The sequence below is a fragment of the Callorhinus ursinus genome, unplaced genomic scaffold (genome assembly GCF_003265705.2).
Source record: "Callorhinus ursinus isolate GAN/ISIS: 27379988/994484 unplaced genomic scaffold, GSC_fseal_2.0 scaffold13, whole genome shotgun sequence".
In the NCBI taxonomy this organism is placed as follows: domain Eukaryota; kingdom Metazoa; phylum Chordata; class Mammalia; order Carnivora; family Otariidae; genus Callorhinus; species Callorhinus ursinus.
In genome coordinates this window covers 23,310,207-23,327,373 of record NW_027397075.1, presented here as the reverse complement: position 1 = coordinate 23,327,373, position 17,167 = coordinate 23,310,207, and the positions used below count along the sequence as shown (strand labels likewise).

At 43.2% G+C, this 17,167-nt stretch overlaps 1 protein-coding gene across 2 annotated transcripts in view; it reads right to left on the bottom strand.

Annotated features, from left to right (window-relative positions):
• The window catches only part of PLD5 (phospholipase D family member 5), a 405,908-nt gene that overhangs the window by 234,953 nt on the left and 153,788 nt on the right, over window positions 1–17,167 (bottom strand). For both annotated transcript variants that reach the window (XM_025878059.2, XM_073899910.1), the window contains exon 2: window positions 13,663–13,799. In XM_025878059.2, the coding sequence (XP_025733844.1) occupies window positions 13,663–13,799 (137 nt within the window). The remainder of the gene's footprint in view (window positions 1–13,662; window positions 13,800–17,167) is intronic.

Genomic DNA, 17,167 nt, shown 5'->3' with positions numbered 1-17,167 from the left:
GAAAATGTAAGAGCTCGCTCTGCCCACGCCCCCGACCAGTAAATAGCATCACCGAGAACAGAATGCTAAAGACAAGAAAGCATTTTCGGGGCGCCTGGGTGGCTCAGTTGGTTAAGCATCAGACTCTTGATTTCTGCTCAGGTTGTGATTTCAGGGTCCTGGGATCGAACCCCGAGTCTACTTGACTCTCTCCTTCTGCTCCTCCCCCCACTTGAGCGTACTCTCTTTCAAATAAATTCATTCATAAATAAAAACCTTAAAAAAAAAAAAGAAAGCATTGGAGGCTGCTGGGAAGATGGCAGAGTAGGACGACCCTGGGCTCGCCTCTTTCCGCGTGGCCACCTAGAGAACACCCACACCGGCAGAGATAACCCAGAAGGCAGCCCGAAAACTGGCAGAATAGACTCTCTGCAGCCCGACATAGACAAGAGGCCACAGCGAAGCAGATCCACCTGCTCCGATCACTCTTGGCAAGATCCCGTCAAAGCGGTGCCACAAGCATGGCAGTGTGTGCGCGGCCCAGTCAAGGGCCAACAGCACTCCAAAGTGAGTCCTGCTCCAGGGAAAGGGGAAGATAACCACACACCAGTCTGACTGTGACCCCAGCAGTGGGCTGGGGTCAGGAAGCTCATCTGACTTCAGGCCCCACCCACCAGCAAAAGCTTCTCGGGGAACAAGACAGGGAGAGTGCCTGCAGTTTGGTGTTATTTCATCTCTGGCAAACACCTGGTCTGACTCAACTCAAGGCCAAGGCGGCCCCGGAGCGGTCCACTAACACCACAGGCACCACACTCTGCCCACAACAGGCAGAGAGCCATTGCAGGCTGGACTGAAGGCAAACACATCCCAGCCACAACGGTAGGACACCCCTGTAGCAACACACATAGGAGACACCCCCTGAAGCACCATTTTCTGGTGAAAAGGAGACATTGTGCTGCAGGACCTCTTCTTCATAAAGCCACTACTTTCAAGTGCAGGACAGGTAGCTGACTTTCCTAACAGAGAAACAAACACAGCAATAGACAGAATGAAAGAGACAGAGGAATAAGTCCCAAATGAAAGAGTGGAACAAAATCAGAGCAGGAGACCTAAGCAAAACAGAGATAAGTAATATGTCTGATAGAGAATTTAAAGTAAAGCTCATAAAGATACTCACTGGACTTGAGAAAAGAGTGCAGAACCTCCATGAGACCCTCCACCAAGAGATAGGAGATGTAAAAAAGAACCAGTTAGAGCTATTGGACTCACTAAATGGAAATAAAAATAGACCACCTGGAATAAATAGCAGACAAGAGGAAGTAGAAGAATGGATCAGCCACCTGGAGGACAGAGTAATGGAAAGTAATCAAGCCGAGCAGATGAGAGGGGGGAAAAATACGCAAAATGAGAATAGACCCAGAGAACTCAGCGACACCATCAAGCATAGTAACAGCCGTATGACAGGGATCCCAGAAGGAGAAGAGCAAGAAAAGGGGGCAGAAGATTTGTCTGAAGAAATAATAACTAAAAACTTCCTCAATCTGGGGAAGGAAAGAGAAATCCAGATCCAGGAGGCACAGAGAGCCCCCAACAAAACCAACCCAAAGAGGTCTGCACCAAGACACAAAGTAAATAAGATGGCCAAAAGTAGTGATAGAGAATTTTAGGGGCACCTGGGTGGCTCAGTCGTCAAGCATCTGCCTTCAGCTCAGAACATGATCCCAGGGTCCTAGGATCAAGTCCCACATCAGGCTCCCTGCTTGGCAGGAAGTCTGCTTCTCCCTCTCCCACTCCCCCTGCTTGTGTTCCTGCTCTCACTATCTCTCTCTCTGTCAAATAAATAAAATCTTAAAAAAAAAAAGAGAGAGAGAGAGAATTTTAAAAGCAGCAAAAGAAAGGAAAGCAGTGACATACAAGGGAAACCCCATATGCTTATCAGTGGGCTTTTCAGCAGAAACTCTGTAGGCCCGAAGAGAGTGGCATGATTAATTCCAACTACTAAAAGGAAAAAAATCAAGGCTTTCATTTAGAATAAAAGGAGATATAGAGTTTCCCAGAAAATCAAAAGTTAAAAGCAAAACCAGCCACGTCCTGTCATACATGATGCCATCGGCCTGTGGGTCCCAAATTCACAGTCCAGCCACCCTCCTGCCTGAGTCAGCATGCACGGCCTACCACCTGCTCAATGCCAAGTCAACAAGCCTTCACCTCAGATTGCCAAGGGCTCAAACTGACACTGTACCCCTCAAATTCCAGCCCCTGTGCTCAAGTTTGTGCACAAAAGTGGGCATAATTATAACAGCAGAATGAAGCAACCCAACAGTAACACTATTTCTGTGGAATATAGAATGGATAAAAGGAGTGTGCTAGGCTGAGAACATCTCCAACAAGCTCAAAGAACAATACATACAGCATGATTCTGGTTAGTAAAAAAAATAGACCTGGGAAGAATAAAACAAGATGAAATCAGAGAGGGAGACAAACCATAAGAGACCCTTAAGCACAGGAAAGAAACTGAGGGTTGCTGGAGGGAAGGTGGGGGGGGATGGGGTAACTGGGTGGTGGGCATGAAGGAGGGCACATGATGGACTGAGCACTGGGTGTTCTATGCAACTGATGAATCACTGAACTCTATCCCTGAAACTAATAATACACTATGTGTTAATTAATTGAATTTAAATAATAAAAGGACCCCCCCAAAGAAAGCATTTGCATAAAAGCTAGATAACAAAATATCCCAGCCTACAATATTTCTAAGAGTGCTTGCTCAGAATAAAGTACTTCATTTATAATATGGGACAAGCAAGGCTCATCTCATGTAGGAAATATCACAGTTATTGAAGCAAAAAGATCACAGTGGAAGTTCACCTTCTAGAGGCACAAATGATCTATTTTCAGTGTTCTGTAAAACACATTAATAATTACCTGTGACTATTTCCTACAACCTGATATTTCTAGATCGATAGAAAAGAAAGGTTCAAACATCTCATTATACCTCTCTGATAAAACAGATTTTCTGTGTGTGATGTCATTTATTGTGTTACTATTACTCTTACTATGATGAGTATTGTACTGGTCTCAGATATTTTGCTATGTTTTACTGGTTCCTCTATCAAGCTGTACTTTTCCCACTCTGTTATACAAAGGACATGAACAGCCAAGTCACAGATGAAGAAGTAGATTTGGTTCATAAACATGGCTAAAGATTTTCAACCTTACTCATGATTTTCTTAAAAAAAAAACAATAAAATACCACTTTCTGCCTTTATCAAACTGGCAAAGATAAAGGATTTGATCATCTACAATCAAGTAGTATTGTATTCTTCAAGTATTGAAGAAAACAAGTAGTATTACATCTTACTGATACAGACGCCCTGGAATACAATTTGTACTATTTATCTGAATTTAAAGTGCATTTACCCTTTGACCTAGCAATTCCATTTCTAGGAATTTCAAGTATTCTCCTACATATGCCTAAAGGTATATATGTAAGGGTATTCACTGTGGCATTGTCTGTTCCAATAACAACAAAACCCTCAAAAACCATAAATGTTCTTCAAATCAATAAAGGACTGACAAATTATATTACATCTATACGATGAGTGCTATGCAGCCATCAATCTATCTACTTTTTCTTTGCGTTTACTTATTTCAGCAATCTCTACACCCAACATGAGGCTTGAACTCACAACCCCAAGATCAAGGGCTGTACACTCTACTGACTGACCAGTCAGGAACCCCAGATCTATACATTTGAATAGGTAAATATGTGCAGAAAAAAAGTTGTTTCAGATGCAAAACCATGTCTGTATGCTGCCATTTGTTAGAAAAAAGGGGACAGATATACAGACATACACACTACTTACACATACATGTACAAGTTTATACATATATACACACATGCATACACAAAATCATATTTCTGGAAGGATGTACAAAAATGTATTAGCTGTGTTTGTCTCTGGGCAAGGAGATCCAGGGTCTGCAATGGGAGATTATTTCACTGTAAGACTCTGCATTTGTATATTTTTTTGTCATCTGTATATATCAGATTTTCAATTGCATAAACAGTTAGTTGTTTAAAGAGGCAAGGATCTAATGGAATAACCTGGAAACATGGGTGCAATAAAACAAGCAATGTTGACTGAGGGAAATCTAAGTTGATGAGCTTTGCAGATGAAACTTAAGGGACAAGATCTCCAACCTGTGCAGGTCTCTCCCTTTTAGTCAAACGAGCTACACATTTTAATTCATTTATTTTGTGTAAAATATGTATGTACTATTATCGCCACCATCATTTCATCTGGCCCAGCAGGTGGCCAAGCTGAGACGCCCCGCCAGGTGTCCGGGATGCCAAGCCCGAAGCGTGTGCGTGGGTATCACACAGACACTGCACCTTGACCTCCACTGCCTGTTGAGGGCCGGGGCTCCAAAACCTCCCCATGGCTTGGGATGCCTTCAACATACTACAATTTCTATTTTAGTTAAAGCAAAAACTCACAAGGCTGTGGTCTATATATATATATATATATATATATATATATATATATATGACATTTCTGGCCCAGGATGCTATCTGTCTCTGTGAGTGTAACTCAGAAAATAAGCAGATGATGTAACAGCTCACTTGGTAAGGCACTTTGCCATCCTGCACTTGAGCACTGACTTATTTCACGACAGCACGGAAGGAGAGTTGTCAGTTTTAAAATGAGATGCTGGAGCTTCATTGAGGTGACTAGCTCTGCGGAAGGGGCAGGAATGGGGTGACCCCAGTCCTCGGAGCCTAAGTTCAGTGCTCCAGACACATTGCCGCATTGAGCATGAGTCAAATCTGAAAACCAGCTTCGGACTCAAAATTTCATTGCACAGCCTTACACTGCTAGCAGCCATGTCTTTCAGGTTCACCCTTCTAGGTTCTTCCTCCGAAAACATAACCCCATTCTTAAGCGGTGCATTCCCAGTCTGCAAGCTGTCCTAAATATCAAAAGTTCCTATGACTTTGGAAGTTGAGTTCCAGTGAATTCTTGAACAGATTTTTCTGGCAACTTCTCTAACTGAAAGTTCTGATTCCAAAGTTTTTCCAATTACAGGTCTATAAGCAAAATACATGAGTATCTGCCAAGCATCTCTACCTAGGTTTTCTTCTTATTTTTCTCCTCACTCCCTCGGCCAATGTTTCTCTCCCCTTGGGTAAGGGTTGGGCTATCCACGGCTACCTGTGGGAAAGACAGCTGTGTTTTCTGTCCCCAAGGCTATTCATGATTATCAAATATGGCTGTACCTACAAGGGTTCAGTGAACTTCTTGAAACATACATATCACATTCAAATAATCTTCTTGGAGAACAAACCTGGCAACAGGAAATGTCAACATCATTAATCATATATTAAGCTTCATTATAATTAAAATTTTGAAATAATTAGCCTCAGCTTCTTCCCCAAGTGGTAATTATAGACCATAAGCAAGCATCACACTCTTTTAAGTGTCTTCCTTTAAACATTCAATGCTAAAGATAAAAGATTTTTAAAAATAATCTTTGAGATTTTAAGGTTTGGGCATATAAATGGCACTTTCAGGGTGTTGGGCTATCAGTTCTCTCATGATTCAAGAGATTTGCATTTTTATTTAACTCAATGGTGAAACTAAGATGTTACTATGTGCTATTTCATTTGAGAGTAGAGTTCAGAAGAACAAAATTATCTGTATTTAAAAATCTGAGGACTTCTATTTTCCTTCATTTAAAATCATTTATCTTCCATTGCCAATTATTATTAAAAGTTGTTTATTCGTAATGATGTACTATACAGTGGCTAACTGAACATAATTTAAAAAAGTTGTTTATTCAATGCTAGTTGGAAAAAAAATTATGTGTTATATTATTCTGTTTATTTTAGCAATTCTCCAGGTTTCTTCTAACTCATTTCCATGCGATGGGTCTTTAGGTATGTAATGTATAAACTTCCATCTCTCCTTTCATAATCCTTAGTTATTTCCTCCAAGAGAATTCCATCATGAAGGGATAATAAATTAATCTAGATAAATACATACTATCTCAATGAACAGTATTACTTCTGTATTTTCTACTTGTGTTTACACAGAAATTATTGTCCATTAGAAAAGAGTACCTGCTCAGTCCTGATGGGTGAGCCACTAAGATGCAAAGAGAAAAACAGATGGGGTCCCCAGTTCTTAGGGGGTTTTTGATCTCATGGAGGAGACAATGGAGACAGAAGTGCTGGTAACACCAACAGAAGGCCCAAGCTGCCATTACAGAAACAAAATGGTCTCAGTTTTGGAAAGTGGGGGAAAGAATGAGAAATCAAAGCGGGTGGGGTACCCCTGCTCATGTCCCCGGGAGAATGTGGATGCCCTGATATGATGCAGAGAGGTTCAACGCAGAAAGAAAGCAACACGTAATGAGCGCCTAACAAAGACCAAGCAGGGTTCCAGCGCTCTACACTAACACTGTGCTGGTAGAAAGAGCTGGGCCAGTGGGTGCACAAAGAGAAAAGATGAGAAAAGAAAAAAACCATTGCCTGAGCTAGGGATTTGGGCATCACTTACAAGAGGCAGATGTGAAATCACAGGAATGGGTTAGAAATTGCCAGAGTGGAGAGTGGGAGAAGAGAAAGAAGATTTGAATAACCCATGTTAAGTATTGCCTGACTGTGGAAACGGGCAGTGCAAAGGGTATGAGAGACCAAATACACAAATGGGCAAAGGCCAGACCATGTATCTAGAAATGCAGACTCTGCCCACAACCTGCAGTAACCTGGCCAAGACACCAATCTCCCACCTATAAGCAGCCAGGGAAGTCAGCCTGCTGTAAGTCATACCTGCAGAAAGGCAGGACACTATCTCCAGTAACAATCCAGACCACCAAACAGTAACTTCTATAACCAAAATGTGGGACTTGATTAATAACGGGACAGCTTCCCTAATTTTTTGCCTCCAACTTAGGACCAACCGGGGAGAGTCAAGCATGCTTCCCCACCCAATCACATAGGATGCCCCACTTTGAGTTAGCCCCCCTCCACTTTCCCTTCCCCCTCTGCTTCAGGGCACACCTGAAGCTTTCCCCATCCCACTACAACGCTCCCCCACTCCTCCGCCTGACGCAGTCTCTGAATGTAAGCAACAGTGGCTGATGCTCTTGCTAACAGCAAGCTCCAAACAGCCTTTGCTTTGGTCATTGGTCTTCATTTATTTCCACAGGACTACACATAGAGACAGAGAGGTTCGCTTGGAGAGTATAAGAGAAAACCTCTTCCTGAGGAAAAATGGGAGGTTGGAAGGATGAATGAAGACAATCAGAGTCTGAACTGGAAAGAGAGCTGAAGGAGTTCTACCACGTGGATGCCATCTTCCCATGGAATAACCTCTGATCAGTGACTCGGGAGAAGGCAGGCCAGGGCTGCAGGAAAGAGAGAGGAGTGCAGAACTGGAAGTAGGCAATATGGAACCAACCAGAAATGGGTGACATGCTCACTTCTGTCTAACGGAGTGGGCTACACAGAGCACCATCTTCTCTTTTTCTTCAGATCCTGCAAGATCCAGTAAGAAAGGGGCACCTGGGTGGCTCAGTCAGTTGAGCATCTGACTCTTGGTTTTGTTTCAGGTCATGATTTCAGGGTCACAAGATTGAGTCCCCCATCGGGCTCCCCATTCAGCTGCTTGGGGACACTCCCTCTCCCACTGTCCCTTCCCCCACTTGTGCACACACTCTTTCTCTTTCTCTCTCTGTCTCAAATAAGTAAATAAATCTTAAAAAAAAAAAGATTCGGTAAGAAATGGATACCAGCGCTATAAAAGGAAGAGCACATCAAGAAAATTATAAAGGAACTAGGTTCGTTTTGTGTTCACATGGACAAACTGGGGAAGGATGTAAAACAAAAGCTCCAGAGCCAGTTTCTGCCAATTTCTTCTACCTTTCAATATCTTTGTTTGGTTGGTACATTAGAAATCTATTTGTAGGACCAAGTGCTCTAGGTTTTTTTCAATTCTTTGGTGTTCCCTTCAGATGCAAGGGTAGATTAAAGTTTCTCTTCCTCTTTAGACAGTCAGAAAAGTGCTCAAATACTGAAGTCAAAAACCAAACGGGACCCTTCTAAATCTGGGAGCAACACTCTAATTTAAAAACATGGTTGGGTTTGTCAACATAAAGCACAATAGATCAAAGTTAATGTGCATAAAGGGAAAAACTTGTAGTTTAAGAAAAGATTGGAAAATGGATAATGAAGTCTTCCTTACTTTGGAGCAAAGTATGATGAAACTTTAAAGGGCCTGTAAACACCTGCATGAGCTCATGCCCCTTCATAAAAAGAATAACAGCCAACATTTACTGAGCATATGACAGATGCTATTGTATGAAAGCATTAATATATTTAGTCCTTCTAGAAGCCTTTCAGGTAAGACTTGTCTTTATTGTACAGACGAAAAAAAGGTGGTACAGTAAAATCAAGAAACTTGCTCAAGATTGCAAATCTCCTAAATGGTAAAGCCAGACTTGAACCCAGGTAATTTGACCCCATTGTCCATGTTCTTGCGTCTATAATAGGAAAAGGAGGGAAAGAAGGAGGGACACTGTTCAGTCATAAAGGTAATTTAAAGAACCTTTCCTCTGGTGTCATCTTATCTACCACCAACACCCTTGTGGGACAATCTAATGACACCCTAGAACTTAGATTCTGTTTTTTAATAGAATTCTTCGTGAAAAGGAACCAGAGTTCATTGGAGAGTAGATAAGACCGTGTCCCAGAGCAAGGAAATTCAAAACGAGGCCAGAACAGCTTGCTGTTGCCAGAAAGCAAGGTTGCTCTCAGAGATATCTGGAATAGTGTCAAAAAATACAAAAGACAGCTCCCACTGGCCAAGTAGTGACAATTTGGGCATTAAAAGGGAAAATAATGATTAAAGTCCATTGGAGCAAGTTGATTCTGCGAAGACAGCTCTAAGGTCATGAGATTCAAAGAGAAAGAACAAAACACTAGGAGGTGATTGTCATTGCACAGGGGTCTCTCAATGCTATTTTCTAGAAATGTTACATATTGATGGACTAAATTATGGATGCCCTACACTTGAATTGGGTTATTAATATAGATATAACTATAGATATTGTTTATCATTTTATTTTTTTAAAGATTTTATTTATTTGACACAGAGAGAGAGAGTAAGCAGGGGGAGCTGCAGGCAGAGGGAGAGGGAGATGCAGGCTCCCTGCTGAGCAGGGAGCCCGATGCAGGACTTAATCCCAGGACCCTGGGATCATGACCTGAGCCGAAGGTAGACTTAACCAACTGAGCCACCCAGGCGTCCCTAGATATTGTTTAAAATTTTAAATAAGAAAATAATGGATTAGAAGAAGAAATTCATAAAAAAAAACTATATGGAAAACTACAGAGAAGTCAAAAAAAATTTTTTTGAGAGAGAGAGAGAGTGTGTGTGAGCATGAGCAGGGGAGGGGCAGAGGGAGAGGGAAAGAGAGAATCCCAAGCAGGATCCATGCCCAGCGAGCAGCCCGATGCAGGGCTCGATCTCATGACTCTGAAATCATGACCTGAGCTGAAATCAAGAGTTAGACACTTAACTGACTGAGCCGCCCAGGAGCCCCTAGAAGTCAGCTTTTTAGTAGAGAAATCGAAAAATTAGAAAGCAGATGTGAAGTGTACATGTAGAGGGGTGCTATATTACAAAGTGAGTCTGGATCTTGCTATACTTTCTGTGGTGGTCTAGGACCACTATGGTAATTTATACATTGGTTGCCCAGGCTCAAATATGTCATGGGTCCCATTCTGCGCAGACTCAAGTCTATCCACTTTAGAATGAAAGAAAATCCCTGCGGTCAGGACAGTGGGAATCATGTACGTAGACTTCGTTGGTCTATTCCCTCAAGCTTTAAGCCAAGGAGGCATAATAAGCTAAAATGGATACGCAAATATGTGAGCAAGAGTGAGCCCAACCAGGACGGGAGCCTCACAGACATGGGGCTGATTAAAGAGGATGAGGGACAAGTGTGAGGAGGTCCAGGAGCAGCTGTCTTAACTACTGTGACAGATCAGTGTCCATCGACAGGGTTAGAAGATGATGCTGACCCACCCCAAATTTTATGTTTCTGTAGCTTGTTTAATGATAGTTTGCAGAAATTAGCTGCCATATTGTTTATAGCCATTGGGCCTGAGATGCAGGAGCAGCAGGGTATGGACTGGATCTACAGACATTTATCACTGAGGTGTGCTAAAAAGAAACCCTCTTCCAGTAAGTGTGTAACGGTGCTCTACTAAACGGGGAAGAAACGACCCACAACAATGGATGAGAGCTGAGAGAGATACAAAATACAAAATGGAGGCCTGTCCCCTCACTTGAAAGGGCAGCCCGTGCACACGTGAGCAGGTGCTCCGCAGGCGAAGGACACCTGGACGTAAGTTCCAGTGTCCCTACTAGTCCCTGGGGATGTGATATGTGCGAAACCACACAGTGCCCTTACCTCTCGCAAGAATAGTATAAAATGATAACTGGAGGCAGCAGTGAATCATAAAATAGCTACGCCACAGGATAGATGTGATCTCCACCGGCAGGTGAAGCCGTTCTTAACTATGCAGTGATGCCCCCGAGCTCACTGAGATGCAGTTTTCCAGCCGAAACTAGAAAATTTGCCCTTCACCCCCTTCAATAAGTCAAGTGACATGGAGATTGGTATTTATAGAGACTGAACCAGCAAATTAAACACACGGAAAAATGATGGAAACTACCCTGATATTCGGTACAAGGAGGCAAAGAAATAGGTCAAAGTCATTTACTGAGGTCAAAGATCTGGTCTCCTGGTGTAATAAGGTTAGTTAAAAGGCACTTGGGAAGATAAGAGCAGCTGTTAATTCACAGATTCATGTGGAAAATTACGACAATCGGGAGCATCACTGCCCTACCATTGGTAGAGTATTTTAGCAGCAAAATAACAAAAAGGGGAAAATAAAACACGATGTCAGAAAAAATACAAATAGGATATTTTCACAGAGAAGATAAATTTTTTTCAGACATAGAAGTTCAGGAAACACTGAGTGGGCAATATGATTCCAAGTAGTAATCTATCAGAGGCTAGAAAGGCATCTCGGCTATTCAGTAGAGTTAAGATGAACTAAAGCAATGCACACATGCCCTTGAACAACGTGGGGGTTAGGGGCACTGAACCCTGTGTCAGTCAAAATTCCGCCTATCACTTTTGACCTCTACCCCCAAAAACTTCAGTACTCACAGGCTACTGTTAAGCAGAAGCCTTACCAAGAACATCAATGGTTGTATGTTCCATGTAATAGTTACTGTATCCTTACAATCTGTCCCATTATTAACTGCTCTGTGGCTCATCCTTGTGTGCTGCCATGCTCTGTAAATAGGCATTGAATGAAATGATGAAATGAATACCTTGTCCAAATTTACAGAGTCAGTAAGTGGTATAATGCAGATTTGAATCCAGATCTTGCTGATTTCAAAGTCTATGGCGGTTCACCACATTAGGCTTCCTTGGAAGTGCAATAGTACAATGGACATTAAATTCATTGACTTGAGGTGGTCAGAACAGTCGGCCAGGGTGTTGGGAAGTACACTGTAGTTGCTAAGCAGGATGGCAAGGGATGGAACTGAAGGTCGGGGGTTGTCAGCCAGGGACAAAAGAGGGTGGGAAAGAGTCCCAGAATTAGCAGGTGATGTTGCCCATAACATGGTGTGAGTGGACAATGCAAGAAAGTTCCATCAAATTAAAATGAGAACTATCGGGAGAGGGGCAGTGGGCTGTCTGACTGGAGACTGGGGCTGGACGGGGCACGAGGAATGGCCAGCACCCCACCTTCATCCTGTGTGCCGGGGAGAGGAGACAAAGCAAAAGGTCTTCGGGATGAGGTTAGGGGTGGCCGAAGGACAGTCGGTGCCTATGGCGTGGCTGAGAATGCAAGAGGACATACACAGGGCACAGGGGAAGAGACGGAGACTGGAGGGAATGCAGGTTCTAGAAAACATGGCTGCGTGGAGGGGGAGCCCAGTAACCAGGCAGTGATGCCGACTCCCCAGGGGAAAGGCAGGCGGGGAATGGTGGGTAACTGGAAGAATGTGTTCCAGATTCGAGGGAGAAGCAGTGTTGAGTCACTGGGATTTAACAATTGATTGAGATGGAGAAATAAGCAGACCCAGATTCCAGCTGTATGAGCTTAAAGTCAAAATTGGATGAAATTACAGCTTCTCTCAAGTGAAAATAGGAATAGTTCTAAGGTTCCCTCTTTTTGGTTGTTGAAACCTATAAAGAACCTGCTAATGTGTCTTAAAAGGTCCTGAGTATTTTGTCTTAGAAGTTGTTACAGTTTGACCTTTATAAAGCGGCTTCCTAGGTGCTGGGGTCTGCCATTTCAAGTACTCAGCCGACCTCATCACGAAGTGAGGTGAGAAGGGGCACAGCCAACCCACGGAATAAGATGAGTCACGGACCCCCTGACCACGGATGTTTCTATCTGTCGTGTCATAGGATTCTCGGAAAGTACTGATGCAGAAGGAGCATTCAGGAGGAAGATGGTGGCAATCTGCTATTGTTCTATTGCCTTACTGATAACCCCAACACAATTCTTCTCCCAAATTCAGTCTAGGAAGTAAATATACGTAGGAACCCCTTCCAAACATGTTAGAATAAATCTAAAATGTATGCTACTTTCTCTCTGTATCCTTTGTTCCTTGTCTAATACTGTTCTCTGGTAACTAGACTATAATGTACCATGGGCTGAAAAACAAACTTCAGTGGTCTTTTCCAGACATGTTTTTGTGCCACGCATTCAACCCTCAAGGCAAAGTCTCCAAGATAAAAACCCACATACACATTACCAAGTTGTTGTTGATCTTAAGCTGGAAAAGAGGGGCACTTAGACTAAAGCTTGCCACGGGGAAAAACTACAACGAAAATTCATTGTAAGCTCTAATTCATAAGAACTATGGTGGTTGTGTGCCCTGACTTCAGCTTGGCCACAACGTGTAATAAAAATAGACTTCTTATCGACCTGCCCCCTGACTTGGTGCTTGCCTACACCCTCTCCACGACCTAAAAAAAATAAGAAATAAAAAATAAAAAGGAATATCCCCAAGGAGACATTACTTAAGGTAACGGAAGAGACATAATACGTAAATCTAATGTAATCTATTTCTAGATTAATAACAAACTATGTGCGACATTGTGACAGAGGACGCACGTGTCTTCTTATAGACACGCTGATCTATTTCACCCTGAGTCTTAAGTTGGAATTTTTCCTGAGATGTGTGCTTCTTTAACTTCCACTTGATGTGACAACTAGCACAGTGTCCTTTGTCCATTTGGGGCACTCATTTTTGGCAGGCTCATCACGGGACAAACCAAAACCTCATTAATAGAGAGGGGTCTCTGCACAAAATTTCACTCTGTCCACCAGCCCTCTGTACAGGATATGCCCCAATTGTAAAGAACTGTCATTGAATGAAATCATTGCACATTTTTATTCCCTCGGCAAAGTAAGAGCTTTATTCCCTCACTTTTATTCCCTCGGTCTGCAAAGTAACAGCTTAACCCACAGGGAGGTTGGAGGATCTCGTGTACTTGGGATATTTTTCTCCCTACTGTCTAGTGCTCTCTTTGCTTTTCTGCCCACCCCCTAAAAGAGAAGTTTTGTTTGTTACCTCTTACCGACATTTATTTTGACAATTTTTTTCTGAGAGTCCATCTTCATCCTCTCCCATGATGTCCACGGCAGAAAATATCAACGCCACGAGAATGGCAAAACAGCATACCAGGGCGAAGATCACGATGCACTTCTGCTGGGACTGTCAAGAAAAAGAAGGAAAAGAAAAGTGAGAAGGAGCTTCCACTTCGGAAACTCAGGATTGGACAGCTTTTCAAAACCCTTTAGGAAAGTTACTTTCACCACTGCCAGCGAAGGGCTGTCCTCGGAGGGAAATCTTGCTCATTCCTCAACAGAGCCTTTGACTCCCGCTAAGTATGTTAGAACCTGCTAAATAATGCAGGCGCTGTATCGAGACTTCTCAACAAGTTCACTCTCCCTCTTTCTCATCAAAAGCAGTCCAGAAGATCTGGAGATCTTACAAAGAGCACTATGAGGTCCATGAGTGCAAATTAAAAATGACAAGAGTGGCTCAATAATTATTCTCTGTCTCCCATTATTATTACCACCTTCCAAACTCTATGCAAGGTCTATGCACTCAAACTCTGTATCCTCTTGCTTCTCCCACCGTGTCTTGCTCTAAGACCTTTACTATGATGGCTTCAGGAGAGATGCCCCTGGCAGATGAGGATGAGTTCCACACTTTGATCAGAAATTAGATCCATCAGATGCCAGCATCTTGGGTCATGTAACTGACATGGTTCATTTCGAAAGATCGAACACAGTCATAACCAACATTCATACTCTTGATACGATTTTCACTTAGAAACAGTGGCTGGAGGTCCAGTCACTTTTGTCCTTATCTTTAAGGCCAAGTGTTGTATTTTGAGACATCCCTGTCCCCAGGGGTTCATGGCCACAGGGGGCAGAAGATGGGGCCATGGTCCCTAGGCAGCACCCATGGCCCCCAGAACAAATATTTTTGCCTACATTCTATTTATTAGATAAATCTGGATGGGGAAAAGAAGAACAAATTTTAATTTTAATTTTTAAAAGTGTTTCTGAAGGTTTTAGCGATTATTTGCAGGAGGGGAAAAAGTGATCATTGACCAGACAGCCAGGAGAAATTCCCTTAGTGATGAGATGCATATATGTGTGTACACGCACACGCGCGTGCACACACACACACACACACACACACTTCACAGCTTTGTGGAAACCAGCTGGCTTTGCTTCTCCCACCACCCCCTGCCTTTTATCCCCACAGTCACATCGTCTCCAAAGAACCAAGGAACCTCCCCAAGCTCAGGGTCCAGTTTGTCCAGGGATAGGCTCAGATTACAGATTCTAGAGAAAGGTGTTGTCAAGGAATGAAGGTGCTTCTGTGACCAGGCACGATCAGCTCAGATGCTTGTTTCCTTCTAGAGGCTGTGTCTTCTGACTTCCCTCAGGTGTCCCCTCCCAAGAGAAGTTGGTTCCAAGTCCCTTGCTGACTCTCTCTGTGCGCTTCTCTTACTCCACACCCAGGAAGGAAGTGGGGGAAAGCCCAAGTGAGACACTTGTGAACCACTGTTCTTTGCCCTAGGCCGCCGGGATCTTTAAAACAGGGGATACGTTTTATTCTTTCCATCCTAAGCAACCAGCACAGGGCCAAACAGATAGAAGGTGCCCAAGAAATAATGACTGTGTAAACAAAGTGAATGAATGAAATGAAAATCACAAGGGCACACTTCTGAGCATGTAGGGTGACATGAAGGTGTTTCGAGACTCAGGTGTGGTCTTCCTGAGAATTAGTTTGCTTCCATATTTTGGTGATTGTGAATCTTGCAGCTTCTCCTCGTTCACTCTCTGCTTGAGCCAGAGGCAAATCGGCGCGCCGTGTTTACCGACTATATCAACCTCTGCAGGAAAGACTGTGCATTCATCCTGCCCCTTTATTTCCCATTCATCCCTAGTTCCTCATTAATTTTATTTTTCAGAAGCAGCATAGGAACCTGGTTGAGGGCACGGACTTTGGGACCAGATTGCTTGGATTCTTTCACTTAGTGGTTGTATGCCCTTGGGCAAGTTATTTAGCCTTTGAGCTTCAGATTCCTTGTCGGTCAGATGGAGAGGATAATCATGAAATAATAATAACTGCCTCATAGCATTGTGACTGATGATTAAGTTAAATGAGATACTATATGTAAAGTTCTTAAAACAGTATCTGAACAGACAGCATGGGATGAGCATCTGCTGTTGTATATGAACCTCTGGGAGCTGCCTCAAATATTTTGGGGAAACAAGGTAAAGATATGAGTAGATAAAAAAACATACGGGGACACCAGGGGGGCTCAGTCAGTTAAGCATCTGACTCTTGATTTCAGCTCAGGTCATGATCTCAGGGTGGTGAGATCAAGCCCTGTGTCGGGCTCTGCACTGGGCCTGGAGTCTGCTTGAGATTCCCTCTCTCTCTCTTTCTCTTTCTCTGCCCCTCCCCCACCCTCTCTCTCTCCCTTTCTAAAATATAAAAGAGTAAAAGGAAAACAGACCACAAAAACTATATGTGTAAGAGAGAAGCAGAGTGATAGAGAGACAGAGGTAGAGAAGGAGAGGAAGACATGAGAAAGAGAGAAGGTAAATATGAGACGAAAATTATCTGGGCTAAAAATCATTTTAAAGATTTTATTTATTTATTTATTTGACAGAGAGAGAGCACAAGCAGGGGGAACAGCAGGCAGAGAGAGAAGTAGGCTCCCAGGGAGCCTGATGCAGGGCTCGATCGCAGGACCCTGAGATCATGACCTGAGCCGAAGGCAGATGCTTAACTGACTAAGCCCACAGGCGTCCCTAGGATAAAATTTTTGAGAAATTTTTCTAGCCATCTCTGACCTCAAAACACTAAAGCAGCATTCCTCAAACTTCAGCCTGCATCGAAATCACCCAGAGGGCTTGTGAAAACACATGTTGTGGGACCCCATTTCCAAACGTTTTGGTTGAATGCTTGAATTGGTCTGGGGTGGGGCCAAGAATGTGCATTCCTAACAAGCTCCCAGGGGACACTGATGCTTTTGATCCAGGGGTCAGACTCCGAGATATCAAACTATCACCCATACTAAGTCCTGTTTTGCTTTGTTTTTTTTAAGATTTTATTTATTTATTTATTTAGAGAGAGTGGGGAAAGAGGAGAGAAAATCTCAAGCAGACTCAGCACTGAGCATGGAGCCTGACACAGGGCTTGATCCCAGGACCCTGAGACAATGGCCCAAGCAGAAATCAAGAGTCAGATGCTCAACCAACTGAGGGCCCCAAAGTCCTGCTTAATACATGTCCATCCTTCAAACGCACCTCCTTTAGTTCATTTTCTTTCTTTTTTTAAAATTTATTTATTTATTTGAGAGAGAGAGAGCGTGCACAAGTGGCAGGGAGGTGAAGAGGAAGAGGGAGAGAGAATCTCTAGCAGACTACCCACTGAGGACAGAGCCCAACAAGGGGCTCAATCCCAGGACTCTGAGATCATGACCAGAGCTGCAATCAAGAGTCAGAAGCTCAACTGACCAAGCCACCCTGGCGCCCCTCCCTTAGTTCCTT